We start from the raw sequence: 23,604 nt of genomic DNA, 5'->3' as shown, positions 1-23,604 counted from the left end.
CATATTTAAAGAGCTGAAATAATGAAATTTACAATTTAAAAAATCCTATGTCCATGAAATTGACCAAAATGGACCATGAATTGGGTAGGGTCCTAGTTATAACTCATTCATTCCACCCCAGTAACCATGATCAACTAGACAGCCCCTGCTACCCCAGCCACATCCATTTCCATAGCCCAGCGACAGAAAAGGAGAGGTGGAATGGACTTCAGGAGGGCCTGAAACTCATCACCCTCACACTCAGCCACAATTATTATGCTAAAAAACACTTATCCGCTGGGGTTGGGATGCTGAAGAAAGAATAGGGTGCCCTAAGACCTCTAGCTGTGGCTGCAGCCTCAATGGTATAGAGCACAGGTTCCCACCCATCAGGTCCCCTACCCCCAACTTCTACTGAACTGGTGGTGTAGCCCCCTAAGTCCGAGCAGCTAATTATCACCTGATCTATGCTAGAGGCTCACCACCTCAGGCAGGGGCAGCTCTTGTTGTTTGTACAGCAATAATCATGCTGCTGGCTACTAAATGCCAATGATTATTTCCAGAAGGCAGTGAGCATGGGGGATTGGGGCCTCAGTACCCCATTTCAAAAGTCCAGAAGTAGTTTCAGTGCTGCTCATGTATTTCCTTTCCCAGTGCTACCTCAACTAGATAAGCTATTTATGTTCTCCACAGAGGGTTGCAGTTGGGGGGTACTGCAGCCAGTTTTAAGTTTAGACTAACAATAGCGCCTTGAAGACGTTATTAGCCTCTGTCTCTTTATCCTCCTTTTACAAAGAGGGAAATGATGATCCTGACGCATTAGTCATTTGTAAAATGCTTTGAAGATGAGAAAGGGCTGAGTAATGATTCTTCACTATGCCACATGCATGACTATATGCCTACAGATAGAGCACTGACCGCTCACGAATCCCAGAAAGGATGAAAATTGGCCTGCAGAAAAATTAAATGGTTAGAACAAAGGAATATGTTTCATGTTGACAGTGGTATTGCTAGTTACAGAATCACAGCTCTATTTATATTTTAGCGGAAAGAGGGCTGCGCATTCTACCTAGCACAATGGATTTGGAGAAGAATTCATTCTGATGCAACATTTTGCTGATACTAAAAATATGGTTACACACCTGGTCCACAACTTGTTCAAAGAGAGGTATTGTACATGTCCATTCTACTTTAGGTGTCCCTGTGCCAGAACTGGATAACTTTTTCCCACTGTGGTACCTGTCGGGACAACACATGCACCCTCTACCCACTTGTGTTGCTTGTCTAGAGAATAATGGGATAGAGCTGCCTTGAGCCATCTCAGTTCCTTCTCACAGCAGAAGCCAATGTACCTAGCAACGATGATGCAAATGAAACAAATAGCAGCAAAGTATACCCTGAATGAACTGACAGGACAGTTTTCAGATGAAGGTAGTCCAAGGTAAAATGAATAGCAGCCATGGAAGGAATTCCTCTATCAGGACCAAAATGAAAACCTTTTCCATTTCATAAGGTCTGTGTATCTTGTAGAAGACTTTCTGGTATTCAAAGGAACACTCTGAACTGTGGCAATCTAACCACTTAGCATCTGGGCAGTTTGATGCAGACTGACAGGGCTGGGATGCAGTCTGGCCACGACCATGTGAGACTACATACAGATTCAAAGGGAGGGGAATTGGATCTCAGAAGTTCAACAGACTGAAAAACTAATGTTGACAAGGCCAGGTTGGTGCTATTAGGATTAGACTGGCATGGTCCTGTCTGATGTTGGCTAATACTCTGGGCACTAAACAGGACTGGGGAAAGCATAAAGAAGCTTGCCCTTTCATAACATCAGAAAGGCACCCATTATTGACCCAGGGCTGGGGTCTCCTGTCAAACAGAATCTGTTCTAGCAGGTGGCAAACAGGTCCAACTCTGGTACATTCCACGTATAAAAAAAATGGACTTTATGATGCCGGATCTGAGAGAGACTTGTGGTCTCTGATGAATGACCTACTGAGTCTGTCTGCTGGTGAATTCTGAAATCCCAGGAGATTACATGCTTTCAGCAATATCCTGTTCTTCATGCAAAAATTCCAAAGGCCCAATGCATTTTGGCAAAGGGGGTTAGATTTGGCCCTCTCTGTTCATTGAGGTCAAAAATCACCACAGTGTTGTCTGTGAGAATCTGCATGGAGCAGCTGGCTATGTGAAGAAGAAATACTCAACAGGCCAGGCATATAGTCCAAAGCTCCCAGATACTGATGTGACCGGTGAGATCCTGATGTGACCATAGACCCTGAGTTCTTAAATTTCACAGAGGTGCCCCCCAGCGATGTATTGAAGCATCTGTGACTAGAGCCACTGAGGGAAGAGTCAGAGCAAAGGGAACTCCACGGCATATTTTGGCCAAGTCCATCCACCAGTTCAGGGAGGACAGGAGAGTTGAATGTACATGAGTGAGCATATCCAGCGGATTTCAGGAGGGACTGTTAACTGACTTCAACCACTGCTATGTGATCCAGAGGTAAGCTGAAGTCACGTACGCACAATCTGCATACTGAGTCACGTATGTGGTAAGCTGACATGTCCTAGTAGTCTCAGGCAGTTCCTCATCATTGTGGGGATGCAGTGGCTCTTGGGAGAGGCCAAGTGTCTAGTCAGAGCCAGAGAGAGACCCTGAGTCAGCCCCCCTCATGAGACTGGTAAAAATTGATTTGTCTTTGAAGGCCCAAGGACTGGAAGAGAGACTGATCCCTCTGCCCCCTTTCTTGCACCTGCTGTCTGGACTGTCCATGGAGCAACCAGTCATCCAGGAATAGATACACTGGGCTGCCCATCTTTCAAAAATGTGCTGCCATCACTGTTGTGCATTTTTTGAGAACTCGGGGGGCAGAAGACAGGCCAAGCAGAAGGTCCATGAACTGATGAATCTCTTCTATTACAAATCTTAAGAACTTCTTGTGACTCTGGCATATAGCCACATGGAAGTATGCATCCCTCGAGACGAGGGCACCAAACCGGTCATTAGGAGACAGGTCTGAATAGTAGAGGATAGCGTAACCATACCTTTCTTCTTCTTCTTCTTCTTTTTTTAAATTGGTTGAGATTTTGCAGGTCCAGAATGGATTTGAGGCATCCCTAGGCCTTTGGTATGATAAAATATTGGGAATAAAATCCCTCCCCTGAAGGCAAGGGGGAACTTTCTGCATGGCCCATAACTGCAACAGAGACTGTACTATTTTAATCAGTATGGGCTTGTGGGACTGGTCACTGGAAAGGGACAGGGAATGGGAGGCATCTATGTGAACTGTAGAGTATATCCCAGTTCCACTGTGTTGGGAACCCACTGGTCTGATGTGATCCAACCCTTAGGAAGTGGAATAGCCTGCTGCCAAAGGGAGGGGAAATCTCCATGAGAGGTTCACTGTCCTCAATCAAGAACTCAAATAGACTGCTTTGAGGTGGAAGAATGTCTAGTGGTAGCAGATGATGGAGAAACATGGGGAGGCAGTCCCTTTTTCTGAGACCTCTGAAATCTCTTGGAGTAATTAGGTTGCCATAGTGGATAAAAGGGATCTCTTTACTGGACAGGAGGATGAAAATGCTTCCTCCTCGTCTACAGCAGGGGTATAAATCCCTGAAGTCTTCAGAGTTGTCCTGGAATCTTTTAAGAGTGCAGAGCCTTGTCAGTTTTGCCAGAAAAACTTGGGCCTTCACCAGCAAATCTTCTATCATCTGCAGCACTTCAAGCAGAATTTCTGATCCCTGGAGTCATGAAGCACAACGCATAGTAATGGTCATGGCCATGACTCAGGCTGTTGAGTCTGCATTGTCTAGTGCAGCCTGTAAAGAAGAGTGGAGGACTGGACAATGCTCATTAATTAAGGCCTTAAACTCCTCTTTTGTCTCCTCTGGTAATTTGTCCTGAAATTTGACATTGCATCCAAATGTGAATAGTCATACCTGGCCAGTAACACCTAGTGATTTGCGATTCTAAATTGTAAGCCAGATGAGAAGTAAACTTTTCTTCTAAATAAATCAAGTGTTTTAGCTTCTCTTTCCTTGGGAATGGATTTGTTCATTAGTGTCTTGAATTTTCATTCACAGCCACCATCATCGAGCACCCCGGGTGGGATGTGAATAAAGTTATTCACGTCCTTGATACCTCTTTTCAGAGCACTTATCTGTGGGCACAAAGTCATCTCATTAATAGACAGAGCCATTCTAGCTGGACCAAAAGAATGCAAGATGTCCACAAGCCAAAGAGGATTATCTTGCACTAACGCAATCTGGATCCTCAGAGTTAGCCAACCTCTTCATGAGCTCCTGGTATTCCTTGTAATCATCAGTGATTGGAGTAGATGACCTAGATACAGTAGCTTCATCTGTGGAGGATGAGGTGGTACTCACTGGAGGCACGAAAATGTCTGTCTGGTCCAGTGGATTAAGAGCTCAGAAGGGAAAAAAACTGGAGCTGAAGTTAAAACCTCTCTCACCTGATGGGTAGCAATTTCAGCACAGAGGATGGTTCTGGCCAGAGACCAGCACCCAGGTGGAGATCATGTGACAGCATCCATGAGGACAGCACAGTACCCATAGGTGAAGAGCACCTGGATGGTGATCTTGTGCCAGCATCAGCACCAAAGATGGTAGCAGACTGAGAATAGCACCTCAACCATCTTGGAGTTTGGTGCTGAGGAAAAATTGCCCTCAAATCTGGGGGAACTCAGAAGGGTAAGTGCTGCATCTGGTATAGGATTGTGGCCCAACCCCACAATAGTGTTTCTCTCAATCTGTGTGTATCTCAGTGCCAAGAGCGCGAGCTGTGCATTGAAGATAGAGGAGATATATGGATGGGTTGTAGAAAAGAATTCTGATCTGTAGGAACTCTTTCAGAATCAGATTAACAGTCCACTTTAAGGTACCAGGGCAATGTAGTACTAGAGGAATAGGTGAACAGGGTCATTGCCAGTGAGATGATAGTGGTACCAACAAACATTCAAAGGTACCAGGTGTTTAGCTTGGTGGACATCAACACCACAAGTGGATGGAACTGACATGGTGAATTTCTAGACACTAAATTTGGTTAAAATTCATAAATCACAGTACATGATCTAAGACTTTCCATATCCAAGTCCATGCCTGTTAATATGTAGGCTATATAGACCTTATATATAAAATTAATGGTTATTACACTAATGGCTGTCCTGCATAGGTATATTGAATAACCCAGAAATTACAAAGTAGGAATCAAATACTCAATACTGCAGATAACTCCTTCGGTTAATTTCTCTCTCTCAACTCTCCTCCCCCACCCCCCGCACAATAAACTAACATCTGTGAAGTTGTAGACAGACAACTTAGATACAGATGTGTGCCTCTATAAAACAATTGGGTATATTTGGTTTCAAGTAAGTCAGTGGACTCAAAGATTTAAGCAATCCCGAGAAGAGGTTACCTGTCAGCAAGTTGCTCAGGAAGATAACAAGGTTTCTAGTTACTGAGGTCTTCAGGGAAAGGTTTATGAAAAACAACTTTTCAGCATAGGCAGAATACAAGCAATACGACCAGGATACATTTTATGTTTAATCCATTTTACTGGAAGTGTCTGTCTATACTTAGCATATGCAGTGTTGTTGCAGCTGTTTCCCAGACCTGAAGAAGTGCTCAGTGTAAGCTCAAAAGTTTGTGTGTCACACCAACAGAAGCTGGTCCAATAAAAGATATTACCTCACCCACCTTGTCTCTCTATAATTAGAGTGTCTTTTCACCTCAGCTGGGAAGTTGCTTATCCCGGATGATTCCCAACTGATGGGATAGCCTGGATAATGGGTGTCCAGCAGAATCCTCAGGTATCTTCTACCTTAAATCTGTTTAAGTACATCTGCTGCAGGCAGTAGCTTCCTTCAGGTTCCATCTGACTGGTCTCATGTCAAGAAAATCTGTTTTTTGGCTCTTCAGAACCATATTCTTCAAATACTCACTTGTCCAGGAGGATTTTTCTCTAAGATAGTTACCATAGTCTATAGGTTAGTGAAGATTAAAAAGGATGAAAGTTGTTAGGTATACTGCAGTAGAAGAACTTTTAAAAGGCTCCATTCTCTGTGCCCTGTTCTCGGTAAGTCAGAGATACAGTAGTGTGCTCTAGACCAGTGGCTCTCAACCTTTCCAGACAACTGTGCCCCTTTCAGGAGTCTGATTTGTCTTGTGTACCCCAAGCTTCACCTCACTTAACTACTTGCTTACCAAATCAGACAATAAAATAGTGACAGCACACTATTACTGAAAAATTGCTTACTTTCTCATTTTTACCATAGACTTATAAAATCAACTGGAATATAAATATTGTACTTACATTTCAGTGTATAGTATATACAGCGGACATAGGCTGTATAAAATTTTAGTTTAAACTGACTTCACTAGTGCTTTTTATGTACCTGTTGTAAAACTAGGCCAATATCTTGAAGAGTTGATGTACCCCCTGGAAGACCTCTGCATACCCCTAAAGGTATGCGTACCCCTGATTGAGAACCATTGCTCTATACCAGAGATGGGTAAACTATGGCCCGCAGGCCACATCTGGCCTGTGGGACTATCCTGTCCTGGCTGGGGAGGCTAGCCCCCAGCCCCTCCCCTACAGCCTCAGCTCGCCATGCCGCCAGCGCTCTAGGTGGTGGAGCTGTGAACTCCCACTGGGCAGCGCGGTGGCATGGCTGGCTCCGGCCAGGCAGCTGCCAGACATGCTGCTCTGAGCAGCATGGTAAGAGGGCTGGAAGGTTGGATAAAGAGCAGGGGATTCCATGGGGCAGTCAGGGGACAGGGCGGTTGGATGGGATGGAGGTTCTGTGGGGGGGCAGTCAGGGGATGGGGAACAGGAGTGGTTGGATAGGCGTGGGAGTCCTCAGGGGGCTGTCAGGGGGTGGGGGTGTGGATAGGGGTTGGGGAAGTCAGGGGACAGGGAGCAGGGGAGGTTGGATAGGGGGTGAGGTCCTGGGGGGGGGCGGTTAGGGGCAGGGGGGTCCCAGGAGGGGCGGTCAAGGGACAAAGAGCAGGGGGGGTTGGATAGGTGGGGGGTTCTGAGGAGGGTAGTCAGGGGGCAGCAAGTGGGAGGGGGCGGAGGTCAGGCTGTTTGGGGAGGCACAGACTTCCCTACCTGGCCCTCCATACAGTTTTGGAACCTCGATGTGGCCCTCAGGCCAAAAAGTTTGCCCACCCCTACTCTACACTAACTTTTCAGCCTTTCTAACCTTCAGGGTAATTTTAACAGTTAGAGCAGCACAGTCTCTGAATTGTGTGTATGTCTCCCTTTTCTCCTGCTCAAAACTGGTTTGTCCTCTTCTGATGATTTTCAGGATTAACTCCTCTTTTACAGATTTGCATTAGGTGTGTTGATAAGGGGAATCTCTCCTCTACTATTTAAGAGACAAGAAGCCACTCGTCCTTCTGGAAACTTTTCAATGGTAATTTATTATATGTTTTAAGACATTAAAAAAAATCTTACTATTTCAAACTTTTCACCATTCACACTCGGGAAGCAGGACAACCCTACTTTATGGTAGTGACTTAGGCTTCTCTTTCTTGCTATTAAAAAGAGCATTTCTTGCAAGCTTCCCCAACAAATCAGCCAGGTAGAACCACCGCCACTCCTAACCTAAGGTAGGCATCCTTTTCTGCACATTGCCAAGTGTGCATCAGTCTGCAATGCCTATGCAATATAGGATGGCTGAGGGAAACAAAGCATTAACTTCCAAGATCTTGCCGCTCAGTGTTTTCAGTCCTTCTGCTCACATTGCTCAGGCAAGGAGCCTGTATATGAGCTTCTCTCCTACCGCATTCTCCTCTCACTTCATTTCTCTTTTGTTGTCCAGTGTGATCATACTTTCCTCCTCCCAGTTTTCATTTCATATCAATTAAGTGTCAATTGACCATTACGAACCTACAATCCAGTAAGGATGCTTTCATTTTTTTTTTTTTAAAGTAAAATTTTGGACCAATTGTAACTTTCAATATGTGGAAAATTTAAAAGGGAAACATTTAATGCATCTTTTGTTCTATTTGTTCTCTGTAAATTTATGTAATGCTCACTTGGTTTTTAGAAGCACTGAGCACCCAACAAATCCCAAGGCGGTAAGGGGAGCTGCAGGTGCTCAGCATCTTTGAAAATGAGGACACGTAAATGCTTTCAAAAATTTTTACTAAAAAATAAAATCTTGCTGTTTTGTGGCACTGGGGCTTCATGGTGAATGAATTGTATCTGCTTAAAAAGAGATCCAATTCCCCAATTTCTTGTTGGGACTAGGTAATGGACATGGAGTTTGCATGTTTGAAAAGACAAGTTTGAGTAAACGCTGACCCAGCCTTGTAAAAGTTATGAGAACTTACACAAGATCTACCTGGCCATCCTTATAATGAAAATATTTTTCACTTGCCTGTACAAGCAGCAGCATTTGCTCCTGTCAGGGCAGAGAACAAGAAGTTTGCAATGTTACCTCTAATGCTAAAAGTCTCAACTCAGCCAAAATAAGACCAAGCATTTGGTTTCCCAACAATGCAAAAAAAAGTTTAGAAAACGCTCTGACACATATGTACATAGTCATGAGTTTTTTAAGTGCTATTTACCTTTTGGTCCTAGACCATGCCAGGCATCACTATAAATGCTACTGTACTGATTGAGCCACTAATCTGCCTCCCAACTACATTACTGGATTTCCTGTGCCTCTTTACTTCTGGTTACATTTTTGCCATCCACTTCTGCCTTCTGAAGACGAAACATGTCTGACCTGATTGAGTACGTGTGTAATTGTCACCATCTAGTGGTACCAGTGCACTGCTACAGTTACTGACGATTCTTTAGAACAAGTGGTAGAGGCCTTTTAAGGCCAAAGTCACAGATTCTATCTCCATGTTACAAATTTGCATCATAGTAATTGTGCTGTCCATATAATTATTGATTTTTTTTCCCTGTGGAGACTATGTTCTTAGACCTACCTACCGTGTGACTGACCTCACTTCTGTTCCACCACCTCACTCAGAAAACAGGGTGGGCAAATAATGCAAGAACTGGAGTTACGTAAGTTATAAAAATAATTCAGAATATTTATAAAAAATTAAAATGAAAAAATGTAGTGCAGAAAAGGAAAGTTGCCTTATTTTTATCTCACTTCACAAACTACTGTACATGCACAGGAATCACTTCAATTACAGAAATGTAGCAGGTTTTAAAACAGCAAATACAAAGCACTTTTAGAGAGGATGTGGAGAAGGCGCCCATCTTTAGCTGAAAATAGAGAAGAGATTTTAGAGAATCAGAATGTAATTCCTGGGCTGCAATTTACGATGCTGGTAACGTGCTTAGTACTATACAATTCAAAAACTGAACTCTCTGCTTGAATGTAAGAGTTCTCTTCCAAGTTAGCACTCTCTATGCAGCAAGCTTCGGTCAAACTAACAGGAACACATGCAGGAACGTGAATTATTTCCCTTTAGTGGTTTACTTTGATATAACAAAAAAACCAACAACAACAAATGTCACTTTTAGTTGTCATTCTTGACAAGCAGGAAGCCATAGTAATGGAGTTCTTTTTGGGGTGGGGAAGGATCATTTCAAGTGTTGTGTTGCCCTGTATACAAGGCACCAATTATCATTTGAACGAAGCAGGGTAAAACATTTAAAAAAGGAAACTCAAGAGTTAACCGTTCAGGAGAAATCTTTTATTTTAACTATTTCAGTTCTATGTGTGTGTTAGAAAAAGAATATACACAGAATTGGTTAGTCAAATAACCCCATGTCTTCTCCAAAGCAAGCCAAGAAACAGTGGCCTTATGCAGTCTAATCCACCCACATTCTATCACCCCCACTCCAAAATAAAAGCTAAGGGATAAGATCCTCATCTCATACCTGATCAGCACCATTGCATCGGTATTCATGTATTTTCAATGTACAGAAATGTTAGCCCCTTCATGCTTCAATACAACATATTTAACTTAAAAGCAGAGCTTTAAATTATTCTCTCAAGGGCAATAATCAACTCCAGATCACAGAATTTCTAGCACCACTAAAAATGATGAAGCTATTGCCCATGTAAGTTACTTTTAAAATACAGTTTTAGTACATTTACAGCTGGTAAAGAGTTTGATGCCAATGGAGACCAAAATCTTTATCCACGGAGCAAACAGACACTGGCAGGGGCAGTATAGACTTTACACACACACACACACACACACACACACCCTGATCAATGTTCCCCCATGGTGAGATAAGGATAGAGCAGCCTCAATGGAGCATTCCGTCTGGGTTAAAACTTTCAACCCAAGGGTGCCAACTGTGATGGCTTTTATTTCACATATCCTATTAAAAATTATCCAATATTTTAGCAATCCAATCTTTTGTAATCCAAAAACCCACTCCCCTCCTAGAGTAGATTTTTTCACGGTGTAAAAGTCGCTTGTAAAAACACATTCATGGCTCAGCCTAGAAACAAATTTTTGAAGCACTTGATTCTGCAGTTTCTCTACATTTAAATTCATTTATTGTTTTTAATTTGCATATTCATTTTTAGACGTTGATTTCAAAGATTCAGCTTCTTATATCAGCAGGCCCACAGCGGAGAACAGACTGGTGCATGTGCCAGAAAAAGAGTTTAACCATCAGCCCTAACAAAGACAGCACTGAATTTCAAGAACCAATACTGTGTTTTACAGATCAACCAACAAGCAGCATGTAACTGGTAGCATTTATCTATATTGTGCTAACACTGTCTACAGATTACAGCAGGCATCTTTTAAAGAGATCATTACAATTCCAGAAGATAATATATTTTGAAAAGTTAGCATTAATATTCAAGATGCAAGAATTTAAACAATTGCTGTTTTAGGATGTTTATATATATATATATAGCAATCACTCCCATTGTGTACTTTGGCTCACTTCCCTCCACTTCATAAAACAGATTACAGTACATCCTTCTAATTTACACATAAACACTCAAATGTTGGTTCAAGAATCTGTTTCAGTACACTAGATGAAAGCTCTGAGTGGTCTTTTAGGATGTAAAACCAAAAATAACTAAAAATAGGTGGTCTTTCTCACTTGAGTTCACTTGACACTAGCCTGGAAATGGTTTTATTGGAGACTCATACATAGCAGCCAGGCAGCTCCACCCAGGGGAAGTTACACATACTTCTCCCCAGTGTCCCAATGCACATACAGCTTGTTAAGTGAAACATGGGGAGACATCACTAGAAGACTAGCCATATAGCATCCTAGCAAGCGCTCTGAAGCTGACCTTGGGAGTGGTTACATCACTGAACATTAGCTTGCCTTTTTAAATAACCACGTTTTCTCCCAGCAGTATACCTGAAAGACAAACTGCCACCATTCCTCCCTTCACCCAAACATGCACAATACAGGAAACAGGTGGAGGTTATATAACTGGTCGTTTCCAGAATGAAAACATTAAAGTGATGGCCAATCAACTTCCATTTTTCTTTTTAACTACGCGCAGGCCATCTGACTTCAATAATGTAGCACTTTCGCTTGCTTTATTGTGAATTTTTTCTTTTAACACCAAGCTACTTGCATTGGGTTACAATTCCTTATTCATTGGTATAAATACATTACATACAGCTAATGATTAAATCCAGCTAATATCCCATATTCACATATGAGCAACAAATCAAGCATATTTTGAAATCAACATTGGAAAATTGAGGCCGGAAAGAAGTCATGTTATATCATAATCCCACCCTAAATTGGTGTTTGGTCCCATTAAAAAGTAAAAACGACAAGAGAAGATTTTAAATGTGATTAATTCTATTTGGTGCTGAATTGTGGGTACTGAGCCACCATGTGTCAAAACATCTGATCAAGTTGCTGCAACTTAGTTTTCCTTCACTTTCTTTAAGTAGCGAGCTCGAAATTGCTGGTGTTTTTGCATTGTCAAGTTGATGACTACTGAGGTGGGAAGAAGAGAACAGATCCAGCCCTAAGAAATTAAAAGAAAAAACTCCAACTGTTATCACCTGCACCAAACAAATTTAAAATTAATCTCTTCTACATCTTCAAATGTGACAAAATTAGGACTAAGTACGAAAGAACCAGTGTCAGTCTCAGGATTTTAAAAAAGGTAATTAATGTAATTCAGCACTCCCTTTCCTCCACGGTCAGAGTACATGCAGAACATACTCAGGACCACACAAAATTAATAACATCCCCTTTTTCAAGGTAACTTACAGAAATGGCATGGGGCAGACATCCGTTGGTCCGGGACTGCAGGCCTACTGTGCAGATGGCAGCTCTTACGTACGTTTCCGGACTGGGCTTATCGAAGGTTGGTTTCCGGATTTTAGACATTTTTGTAGCCACAAAATACGGTAGAACACTCTGCAGGGAGGAAAAGAGATGACAGTAAGTGAAGAGTATTTTCAGAAAAATTTCATGTACATCTACTGAACATGGCAAGAAGAAACAAAGTTCATATTGTACATCCTGGCTGGGGGTCTCTAGGTGTGCTCTCCAAGTATAGAGCTGCAGTCTAGCTAGCATTTGCTTCTGAGACAAGAGACCCTGCAGTCCAACTGCCCAGCCCCTGGGACCACTGCCGTCCCCCTCTGCTCCCTCCCAGTAGCTTAAACACAACCTCTCTCCCAAAACTCCAAGACAGACAGACTTCCACAGGATTATAAAGACCATTGCTCTTTACTTAAGAGCATGACACACACACATCTCAAGAAAATAAGACATGCCTGTATATATTTCCCTTACCTCAGTTTCCTCATAACTATGGAGAGTTCTCTGGGCCTGGGCAGAGTGTTCTGGTGCACCAAAGATCCTTCCCCTACAGCCTTCCCTTCAAAAACATGGAGCCTTTCTCTAGGTCAGCTAGCTGCCTCTGACCTTGGCTGGTCAGCATTTAAAAAGGACCTATGCTACAAAAGCCTGCCTCCATTTTCTTCTTTCCTATCCAAAGCTTCCTGTTCAATAAGTCCCTTGAGTTTATGTGTCTCCCATCAACACCTGGTTCCTTTGTTCTGCTGCTGGTGTTTTTCCACTTTTCCTATCACCAGCCTCCGTAAACTAGGTAGGAGAAAACTAGTTCTCCGAGGCTCCAGCTAAACCGTTGTCCTCAAGGTCCTTCCACCTGAATAGACAGCTATTAAGTTTTAAAGACCCACCATACCTGGCCTGGGAGAAACATGCTCACAGCCTTGTCAGGAAGAGGTGGATTCCATATTTACACAGAGGCATTCCCTGACATTACAATTTCTTAACATAAGAATGGCCATACTGGGTCAGACCAAAGGTCCATCTAGCCCAGTATCCTATCTTCTGACAGTGGCCAATGTCAGGTGCCCCAGAGGGAATGAACAGAATTGGTAATCATCAAGAGATCCTTCCCTGTCACTCATTCCCAACCTCTGGCAAACAGAGACTAGGGACACCATCCCTGCCCATCCTGGCTAATAGCCACTGATGGACCTATCCTCCATGAATTTATCTAGTTCTTTTTTGAACCCTGTTATAGTCTTGGCCTTCACAACATCCTCTGGGAAAGGGTTCCACAGGTTGACTGTGCATTATGTGAAGAAATACTTCCTTTTGTTTGTTTTAAACCTGCTGCCTATTAATTTCATTTGGTGACCCCTAGTTCTTGTGTTAAGCGAAGGAGTAAATAACACTTCCTTATTTACTTTCTCCACACCAGTCATGATTTTATAGACTTCTGTCATATTCCCCCTTAGTTGTCTCTTTTCCAAGCTGAATAGTCCCAGTCTGATTAATCTCTCCTCATACAGAAGCTGTTCCATACCCCTAGTCATTTTTGTTGTCCTTTTCTGAAACTTTTCCAATTCCAATATATCTTTTTTGAGATGGGGTGACCACATCTGCACACAGTATTCAAGATGTGGGTGTACCATGGATTTATATAGAGGTAATAGGCTATTTTCTGACCTATTATCTATTCCTTTCTTAATGACTCCCAACATTGTTTGTCTTTTTTGTCTGCCGCTGCACATTGAGTGAATGTTTTCAAAGAACTATCCACAGTGACTCCAAGATCTCTTTCTTGAGTGGTAACAGCTAATTCAGACCCCATAATTTTATATATATAGTTGGAATTATCTTTTCCAATGTGCATTACTTTGCATTTATCAACACTGAATTTCATCTTCCATTTTGTTGCCCACTCACCCAGTTCTGAGAGAACCTTTTGTAGCTCTTTGCAGTCTGCCTGGGACTTAATTATCTTGAGCACTTTTGTATCATCTGCAAATTTTGCCACCTCATTGTTTACCCCTTTTTCCAGATCATTTATGACTACATTAACAATCTGTACAATTTATGATTCTGATAATGCTGTGAAAACAGATTCCCTAAATAGTTCTAAGTGTGTTTTCAGACAGTTTCTACGTATATCTATTGAAGATGGCAAGAAGAAACAAAGTTCATAGTGTACGTTAGGTAACCTGTAGCTAGCAGAATTCTAAAAAAAGGTATGAACTTTAGTTAAACTTTAAAAAAAATCTGATCACCTTTTGGTGAAATCACAATCTATCATGTGTATATTACGTATATACATACACACGCAAACACAAATAAATACAATCAGGATTCAAGAGCATTAATAATCCATAGCCATATAACCCAGGGCTATGATGTTGTTAGATTTCACAAGCTAAAAAGAGTATTGGTCCTGATCAGTACTTGGACAGAAGAACTGCTGGGAGAATCCAGGTGGTGCAATAGTGGGGCTCACGATTCAGTAGGCAGACCTGTTACCAAACCAATGCCGCAGTGTGACATTAAGGAGTGCGGTGATGGGTAAATCTCTTGCAGAGGATTTCAAATCAGGGTACTTGTGCTTGTTTATGGAACTTTGAGAATAGTGTCAGCTCCAGTGTTCTGAGCTAATTCCAATTTTAGGTAACTTCATTCTGTCTTCCCAGATTTCCTTGTTGCTTTCGTTGTATAAGGAAGTCCATTTCCCATTCTAAAGTATTGCTAGTCACTGTGTTCCATTCCACAAGGAGGTACATTTCTGCATGGGCTGAAACAGTCCCAAGCACACAAGACTTGATTGGGGAATTCAGGGAAAAGAATGGCTAATGCACATTGGGATTCCCCTCACCCCCCAAGTGCATTTTTTAAAGTCATCATAACAATACTCCCAGTGATCAGTTTATACTTTCAAGGCTCTTTGCAAATAAAGGGCTTAAAGACTTAGCACACAATTTTCAAATGTGGAGAAAGGCACTTTTATTAAAGTGGTCTGATTTTCAGAAGTGTAAATGCCTTCAGATCTCTTTATAGGTCAGCAGCATCTCTGTAAAACCACACCACTCATTCAGGTATCTAAATATGAATTTATGTGCCTAACTTTAGGCACCCAAGTTTGAACATTTTGCCTGTACTTTTTAAATTAAAAGGTTCTACTTTGCATTTGGTGCCTTTCAAAAGTCTGCTGGAACTTGACTGACTATTTGGCAATTCCAAATTCATCAGTGAATAAATTCTCCAAAATCCCTTTTCGAGTCTCAAGGCTGTAAATCTTGCCAGCATCTTTTCCGTAAGTTTCATATGAAGTTTTGAGGACAAGCTATTTGAAGTAAAATATAGCAAGTGTTTCTTTTAAGACGTCCCCTTCTTTTTCCTCAACACCTTTCTGCAAATTTGGGCAAAATACAGTTTCAGTCTTAACTAGCCACACCATTCTGAAACAAAAGAAGTTTACGTACAAATTGCACTACTTCGATGCACAACTAGATGGTGCTGAAAGATAATCCACTGTCTGCCCAGAGAAACTGAGCAGAGTGGGAATAAGCTGTACCGCTGATAATTTATGCATAGCGTTCTCTAGCCATTATTCCAAACACTTCAACGTTGTTAGAAGTTGTAAGACTACGGAACAACATTTTGTCTCCTGCATTCTATAGTGAAAAAAATGCTTCAGAAACATTAGCTCTACCATCTCTCACTAAGAATGCAATCTTTTGTTTGGGCTAAAGCTCCTATATGTCCTGAAAGCTGTTAATTTTTCCTAGGAAATACAAAAGTGGCAAAACTATTCAGAGAGATGTTTTATTCAACTGGGATCCAGAGATTGAAAGGCTGTAAGCAAAGCAAGGTTTGCTACGGGTAAAACTGGGTGCTTGCATATGACACTACACTGTTCAGGCCAGAAAAGTCTGTAGAGCAGCTGATCATATAAATCAGTGGGAGACCTATGAACGGAACTCAAGAGTCCTGTGTCCCTGGCTTGTGCACTAGCTTGTAAACCACACTCACTCCCTATATGAAGGAAGACTAATTGGACCATAATCTTTTTATACTGATGCTTCTTGAGAAACTGCTGCATTCAGATCTTCTGGTACTACCACCCACCTGGGAGGTACAGGAAGGGACCTTCAGGCTTCTATGAAAAAGCCTCTTTAATGCCCCCCTCCCCCAAACCACTTTACAGAACAACAAAACAAAATCTCAGATATTCAAGGAAAATCCTTCAAACAGAGAAGTGTGAAAGAAAATCCAGTACTATGCCACTGCCTGAATACTGTAATAGCGGTATTAGGAAGAAATGTAAATAGAGTAAGATTTTTTCTTTCCTTATACTTTTAAAATATGTTTTAAAGTATTTGAAAAGAGGCAAAAATGCACGATACTGACAGAAAGCTGTTCTCTGCCTATTGTTCTGAAGCAGGAAATAGGAATAAAATGAACAGAAGGAAGAAGAACCCAGTGACCCCTTCAGACGGAATATCCCAATGAGACTCATGTTTCTGCAGATAGATCATAGGCATCCCCATTAACAGTGAACTTGCAAGTTAGTCTTGCGAGAAATCCTTACATGTTTCCATATTCCTTTCATTCTTGGCAGCTACTTTCCACTATAGATTTCTATCCCATTCCCCATACACACACACAGGAATACTTGACCCTGAGACTATCTAGTTGCTATTCTCCAAATGAAGATTGGAAGTGGCCTGTGGAGTCAGAGAGGAGTTTGTTTCTGAACCTAAAAGTTTCTCTGCATTACAGTACAGCCACACTGATCAAACCTGGCTTCCAAAGAGAAGGCATTTTCACTCGGGCAGCATTGCTACAACTTGTACTGAGTTTCAGAAGTAGTATATTAGCAAGCTGTTGTATGTTTCTGCTTTTCACACAAGTGTTTTCTATTGGTCTGGTATAAGCTGAGGACATGCCACTTCAAACAGTTACCCCATACTTCAGCTATCAAGAGGCTGAAGTACTCCTAAGGGAATGAAGGAGACACGTTGGCCAAGCTTTAAAGATATGCCTCTAATGTTCATTAGTGGTAGGCACAGGGGCTCAGACTGGGGTAGGGAAGAAAGACCAATAGCTTAGCACAATTAACATGAGAAATTCTGATCACCAGCTATTAGGCCCACACAACTCAGAATGGCTATTCATTTAAATTTAGGGAGGAGATGGAGCTACCACCAATTGAGAGCCCACAGCCAGCATGCCCGAGAAGTGAAGCCAGGCTGACACTATTCATTACCTTGACACATTTGGGATATCAAAGTCTTTCGGAAAACACGCTGGTAGCTAGGGGAAAACTTTGTTCGCAGGAAGACAGGCAAACCTAATAGAGCAACAGCTTTCAGTGAAGTTTAAGTTTGCAAAATACACACGTTCTCAGCTTCTCTACATCCTGTGCTAGAAAAGTTTAGAAGCTACACTCTGGGGGGGAGGACACCGCGGAGGTTCTCCCATGTTTACACTAAGTTTTCTTGCCTGTGTAAAAGTGTCATACTGACTGCATTTTCATTACCATGTCATCTATTCCGGCTCAGAGCAGGTCTGCGCAACAATACTTAAAACATCATCAGCCACCAATGCCTTGTCAACACTAAAGTTTCACCATTGGTACTCCTACTGAAATTGCACCAGTGGTACAGTTAGGAATTTTAAGAAAAAGTTTAGTGTAGGTTTAAACAAGGAAGCCATTGTAGGGACATTGCATGCAATAGCTTATTGAATCAAAAGTTGTCCTTTTCCTAGCACTGTCCGCACAATACTGTTGAGCAACAAGGACAAACGGCATTTCAAGCATTACATTTTTATTATGCTCTAAAAAGGAAAAGCCACGAAACAGACAAGATGTTCCTTGCCTAAGGACATGTCTACTCAACACATCTGAGATGTTCTTAACCAGTTAGTGAAAACCTAGTTTGTGTCCAGACACTTCATGGCTAGTACTCACTAACAATGGCAGCTCATAACTGTTCTCCTGTACCTTGTTTAAAAGACTTTATTTATTTATTTAGCATCACGTAGCATTGTTTCCCTGACTGTGTAACCTGCCTGGTCAGTCCTCCTTTCCTCCAAGCTTTCTGTGGCAGGACATCCCAGCGTAGATTGCCTCATGCTGCACCTGATATGCCACATGTATGCCCTCTGAGCATGACCTGCTGCTGAAGCACTAAGAGCCACCACAATTTTCTAACATCACATGATACAAAATATGGGCAGGCAAAGTGGTAGCTATGGACACAACTCAACCATGTTTGTAACCAGATCAGATGAGTGTTCCAAACGGTTTACAGAAATAACACCTGTACATGTAGAGTAGACAGGGTCTTATGAAACTCTCACCAACCCTGATTTATGCTCTGGGGTGAAAACCATGAAAAAAATCATTGGTTGTGACACCCAAAAACAGGCAAAACTTGGGGTCATGTGAGTACTGCTTTGAGTTTTTGAGTTCAAACAATTCTGAAACTCAAAGCAAACCCACAAGGGATGTGAGAAACAAAAACTACAGAAAGGTTTGCACACGGTCCTGCAAACAAAGCCAGCCGGTGTCACATAGCTGGATTCAGCGCTCTTAAGCCCTGGTTTTCTTAATTTGTATCCAGATGGTTCACTGGTCTACTGTAAACACAGCTAAGTTACTGCAGGTAAACTAGAAGGCAAAGATAAAAACCTATTAAATGAGGTAATACGAATATCAAGTTGTGAAGTTATACAACTGGAATCTGATATTCAAAATGAACCTATTTGCCCGATTCAAAGCTGTTCTTCCTGCTACGTTTCCCCACAGTGTAAGCAACTGCGAGTGCAGAGATCTTACTGTTACATACTTTATTAGAGTTGCCAGCATTATTCGTAACTAGTGATAAACTAAAGGATATTTAGGTTCTGTGTTCTAGTCCTTAGTGTGGTTAGTAATTGGATTTCTGGTGCATAATGTCATGACAAACATACCAGGAGATTAAGGAATGTTGTAACCAGTCAGTATGTAACTACAATCAATCAGTTTTGTGGAATATATTGTAGCTAAAATCATAACAGGTTCTGTCAATTATATTGATCTTCTAATATTTAATGATTTGTAACACTCATCTTTGGTTGTTGTTTTTAAGTCATTTATACTTAATTTCAACAGGAAGAGTTCAGAAACAACTGCTACTGGGACAAACAAAAAGAGAAACTGTATCTTTAATGGTTTATCATCATCACATTTTTGAGTGAATGGGACGATTTCCTTTTGTTGCCAAGACAACAACTGTTACTGTGGTAACCACACAATAACAGGGATACTTAAATGAAACAAACTCCACTCACCTGTACAATGATGCCCTTGCTCTTGTACTCCACATGGAGGCCTCGAGAGAAGAAATCCACAAAAGCCTACAAAGAAGGGGGAGGACACACAGTATATATCAAAGTGGAAACTAATATATATGTAGTTTGTCAATATTTCTCAGGAGGTTCTAGATGACTATTTACACATCTTAAACACTTTTAAAAAAAGACAAACTCGTTTTCAAATAAAGTTTGTAGATTACAGTAAACCCTAGATTCATAGTGCATTATACAAGTGAGATGCCAGTTCAGAGCAAAGATTTCCCCAATCCAAAACAGAAGATCCAAAACCCTTGGAACTATTGGAGGTTCAAATCTGGTTGCAGATTTAATTTCTGGGGCTTAGGCCCCTCTCTAGTCCAAAGAGAAAAGGGACTGGAACTGGTATATAACAAAGTCCAGTAAAATGGCTTCTTGCTAAATGCCTGATTTGCTTAGCCTCTTATAGGAAGGTAGTTATCTGCCACTACTTCTCCATTTAAAAAAAATGGCAACAATTAAAATTGTTTCTCTTTGTAAAACTGAAATGTTTAGATATCTGAATTTTTTCCAGTTCTGCATTCACAGAAATGCCACCTTATTTTACACTAGTATGTCCACTACAAGAGTGGCATTTGCTGGCTTTGAAGAACACCACTGTTCATTCTCCCTCAGTTGGAGGTTTACAAGTTACAAGTGCAACATCCTATAGAAGAAAAGGTGATATAGGAAGGAAATTTGTAAGGATTATCAAGACACCATCTCACAGCTTAATACAGCAAACAGACCCCGCTGTTTTCCCCTCCTTCCATACTCACACCCAAATGATGAAGACACCACTTCCAATTTAACACTCTGTCAGTGCTGTAATAACCCAAGGCTACTCACCAACTCCAACATTTTTTAGGACCATAAGGTTTCCAAACCATATTTCTCCTTCATTGCTTTTTCACCCAGGTAAAACACAAAAGGCGCCAGATCCAAGTATCATGACTTAACAATAACAAGGATGTACTGATCAATGAAAGAACTAATGCATTTTATTCATATTATGAAGTTAAATACAATTATTTACCATTTACTTTAACTTCAATTATTTGAGAAAAAAATCAGCTCTGGAGAAAAAAGATGAACGAGAGATAGCAGCAGCTGCTTCAGAGCTGCATCAATAAAGACATAGTCAAGAAAAAAATATTACATCTGTTTAGCTATTTCTTTCATTGATCATGTCACCATCACTACTACATTAGTAAAAGTCCTACTTATACCCAGTGCTTTGTTAAATTTGTAGTAGCCATACTCATTTCTATTAAGTGGTCATCTCACTGAACTTCTCAGCCCGTACACAAAGCAAAGAGGGTATACTCCCACACAATACAATATCTCTATAGATATCTACCTGAGCATATGCAAGCGCTGAAAAAAACACCCCAGGTTTTACTGCATGACAGATGGGTCCATGGATTTTACATCTTCAAGTCACATGTACAAATTAAGTTAGCATTTAGAAGAAAAGCTTACCAGGCCATCTAGACCACACCCAAGTCAGTTACTAAAATATCTATAATTTAAACAAGTTAGATATCTAGTTGTAAACAGCTGCCATGTACCATGCATAGGCCCGGTGGTACCTGCATATGCAAATAGCTTGTTAGTCATTTCCATGTTCCACTGCCAGATTTGCATATGTGGTGACTGCACACCACAAGAGACATACACTCATGCATCTACCGTATTTAAAATAAATAAAATCAGGCCCATACATTATTCCTATGTAAGTTGGCTAACCATGGTATTCTGTTAATCAACAAAGTGATTCCTTTTCCTCATGTCAGGTAGAGAATTTCAGATCTGACATGACTGGTAATCCCACAATCAAACACTGACTTTAAAATATAAGGTGTAAAAAGGAACTGCCAGCCATTTTTATTGAAAGTTTTGCAAACAAAAATAGCATGTTCATTTTACATGGGTTCAAAAAGCAGGAATTTAGCCACTTCCACTGTGCGAATGAATTAAATACGTATTTCCAGTAGCTAAATCGTTCAAGACAGACAGACATTTGTATAAGATTTTACTTTTGTTGGCACCCCAGCTCCTCAAAGAGCCTTAAAATAACTGAAAATAGTAACTTCAAGAATAGACAACATGCTTCAAATAAGGCTGAAGTGTAGAAGCCATCACTTTCTCTCTTCCCTCTATCCCTGATTAATTAAAAAAAAAAAAGTATAAGTAAACACAGTGCCTGCAACAGCAAAAGTAATCCACAGTGGTAGCTCTCTTACACACTTCCATTCCCACACCCAATCAAGAGCACTCAGAAGTGGCCTGGCACAACATTTATACCTACTTTCCTCACATGCCAAAACACAGTATGAAGGAGGAGGAGTTTTCCTTTAAGGATATTTCACTGCATTTGTAAATGTTGACATCTCTACAGGTAAATTGAGCGAGAGTCAAACACTCTTCTCCATCTTCTGTCTAGTTAGCTAAGGACATCAACTTAGCCCTGAAGGATGCCGCAGATAAAACTAACATATATTGAGGGGGAGAGAATCTCAGAGTTGCAGATGGGGCCTTTCTACAGATTGTAGACCTCAGGAGAGTCATTTGCAAATTTAATAATCTCAGCCACTGTGGTAGAAGAAAAGCAGTTCTTCCACACATAACAGCAAAGAATGGAACAAATACCCTGTAATTGTGTTTCTTGGAAGAAATCTTCCAGGGGTCCCTTTCCTGTGTCTCAGTTTCCCAGCATATGACAAATGGAAAAATCCCAAACACTTAAGATTTTTTAGTTCTTTCATATGGCAGCAGAGGATGAGAACCTGAGCCATTTCCCTCACACAAGAAGCCACATCCACCTCTGAATCTGCAGTGCCATTGGAGAGTTCTAGACAGTTCCTCCCTTACAAAAAGCAAAGACTATCCAAATGGCATAAGATATACTGTCACTGGAGTATGAAGCTCACTCATTCTACTAACTGAAGCTACCAGGAAATTGACCTTCAACATAAGAAACTTAGCTCACAGGAAGTGATTGTTTCAAAAGGAGCTTTCATCAACTAGAACTCTCATCCAGTGGATGAGAGTTCTTACATCTTAATTACCACAACATTCTTTCCACTAGTCTTGACAAATGCAAATTTTCCATTCAGAATGCTGCTGCAAAGTTCACCTTCCGAGACCCTCTGTTTGACCATGTCACTCCTCTCCTTGAACTGCACTGGCTTCCCCTTCTTTATTACATCAGACATGCTGCTGGTCTCCACTCTCAAGGCTCTTTACAGTCAATCTCCACCCTAACCATCATCTTTCATTCACTATTGAGATGTCAACTCCCACCTCTGATCTGTCCATAATACCAAACTCCACATATCTACGAGGGGGACATTGTGAAGTGCGAATGTGGTTGATGCCTGTGCTCTTGTGGAATGGGCCCAAATCCCTTCAGGTGGGGACTGTCCCAATAATCGATAGCAGCACATAATGCACCCTGAGACCCACTTGGAAATTCTATGGATGGAAATGGCTTGACCCTTGATTCTCTCTGCTATGGCAACAAAGCGCCTTGGAGATTTCCAAAATAGCTTTGTCCGCTCAAGATAGTCCGCTCAAGATAAAAAGCCAAGGACTGCAAATGCCTAACAAGTGAAGTTTCCTTTCGTCATTAGAGGCATGAGGCTTGGGCAAGAAGGTAAGTAAGTGTACGGACTGACTGAGGTGGAATTGGGAAACCGCCTTGGGTAGGAACTTGGGGTGAAGATGTAAAGAGACCTTGTCTTTATGGAAAGGGGTGAAAGGGGGGTTGGCCATTATAGCTCCCAGTTCACCAACCCTCCTAGCTGATGTAATGGCGATGAGGAAAGTGACATTCATGGACAGGAGGGACAGTGAGCAGGAGGCCATCGGTTCAAAGGGAGTGGTTGTCAGCGAAGCGAGGACTAGGTTAAAGTCTGATTGGTGGGTGATAGACTGAATGGGAGGGTATTTCCGCAGAAGGCCCTTCCAGAACCGTACAGTAAGGGGTGAGTAAATATCGAACGGCA

General features: G+C 41.5%; 1 protein-coding gene across 2 annotated transcripts in view; it reads right to left on the bottom strand.

Annotated features, from left to right (window-relative positions):
• Positions 1 to 10,465: 10,465 nt before the first annotated feature.
• HSD17B12 (hydroxysteroid 17-beta dehydrogenase 12) overlaps positions 10,466 to 23,604 on the bottom strand; it is a 191,582-nt gene continuing 178,443 nt past the window's right edge. For both annotated transcript variants that reach the window (XM_043548218.1, XM_037900084.2), the window contains 3 exons: positions 19,556 to 19,621; positions 12,197 to 12,346; positions 10,466 to 11,948 (listed from right to left, as the gene is read on the bottom strand). In XM_043548218.1, coding sequence (XP_043404153.1) covers positions 11,844 to 11,948; positions 12,197 to 12,346; positions 19,556 to 19,621 — 321 coding nt within the window. In that variant the 3' untranslated portion in view covers positions 10,466 to 11,843. The remainder of the gene's footprint in view (positions 11,949 to 12,196; positions 12,347 to 19,555; positions 19,622 to 23,604) is intronic.

The sequence above is a fragment of the Chelonia mydas genome, chromosome 6, assembly GCF_015237465.2.
Source record: "Chelonia mydas isolate rCheMyd1 chromosome 6, rCheMyd1.pri.v2, whole genome shotgun sequence".
Classification (NCBI taxonomy): Eukaryota; Metazoa; Chordata; order Testudines; family Cheloniidae; genus Chelonia; species Chelonia mydas.
Note: the sequence above shows the minus strand (reverse complement) of the source record. Positions and strands in the feature narration are given on the sequence as shown.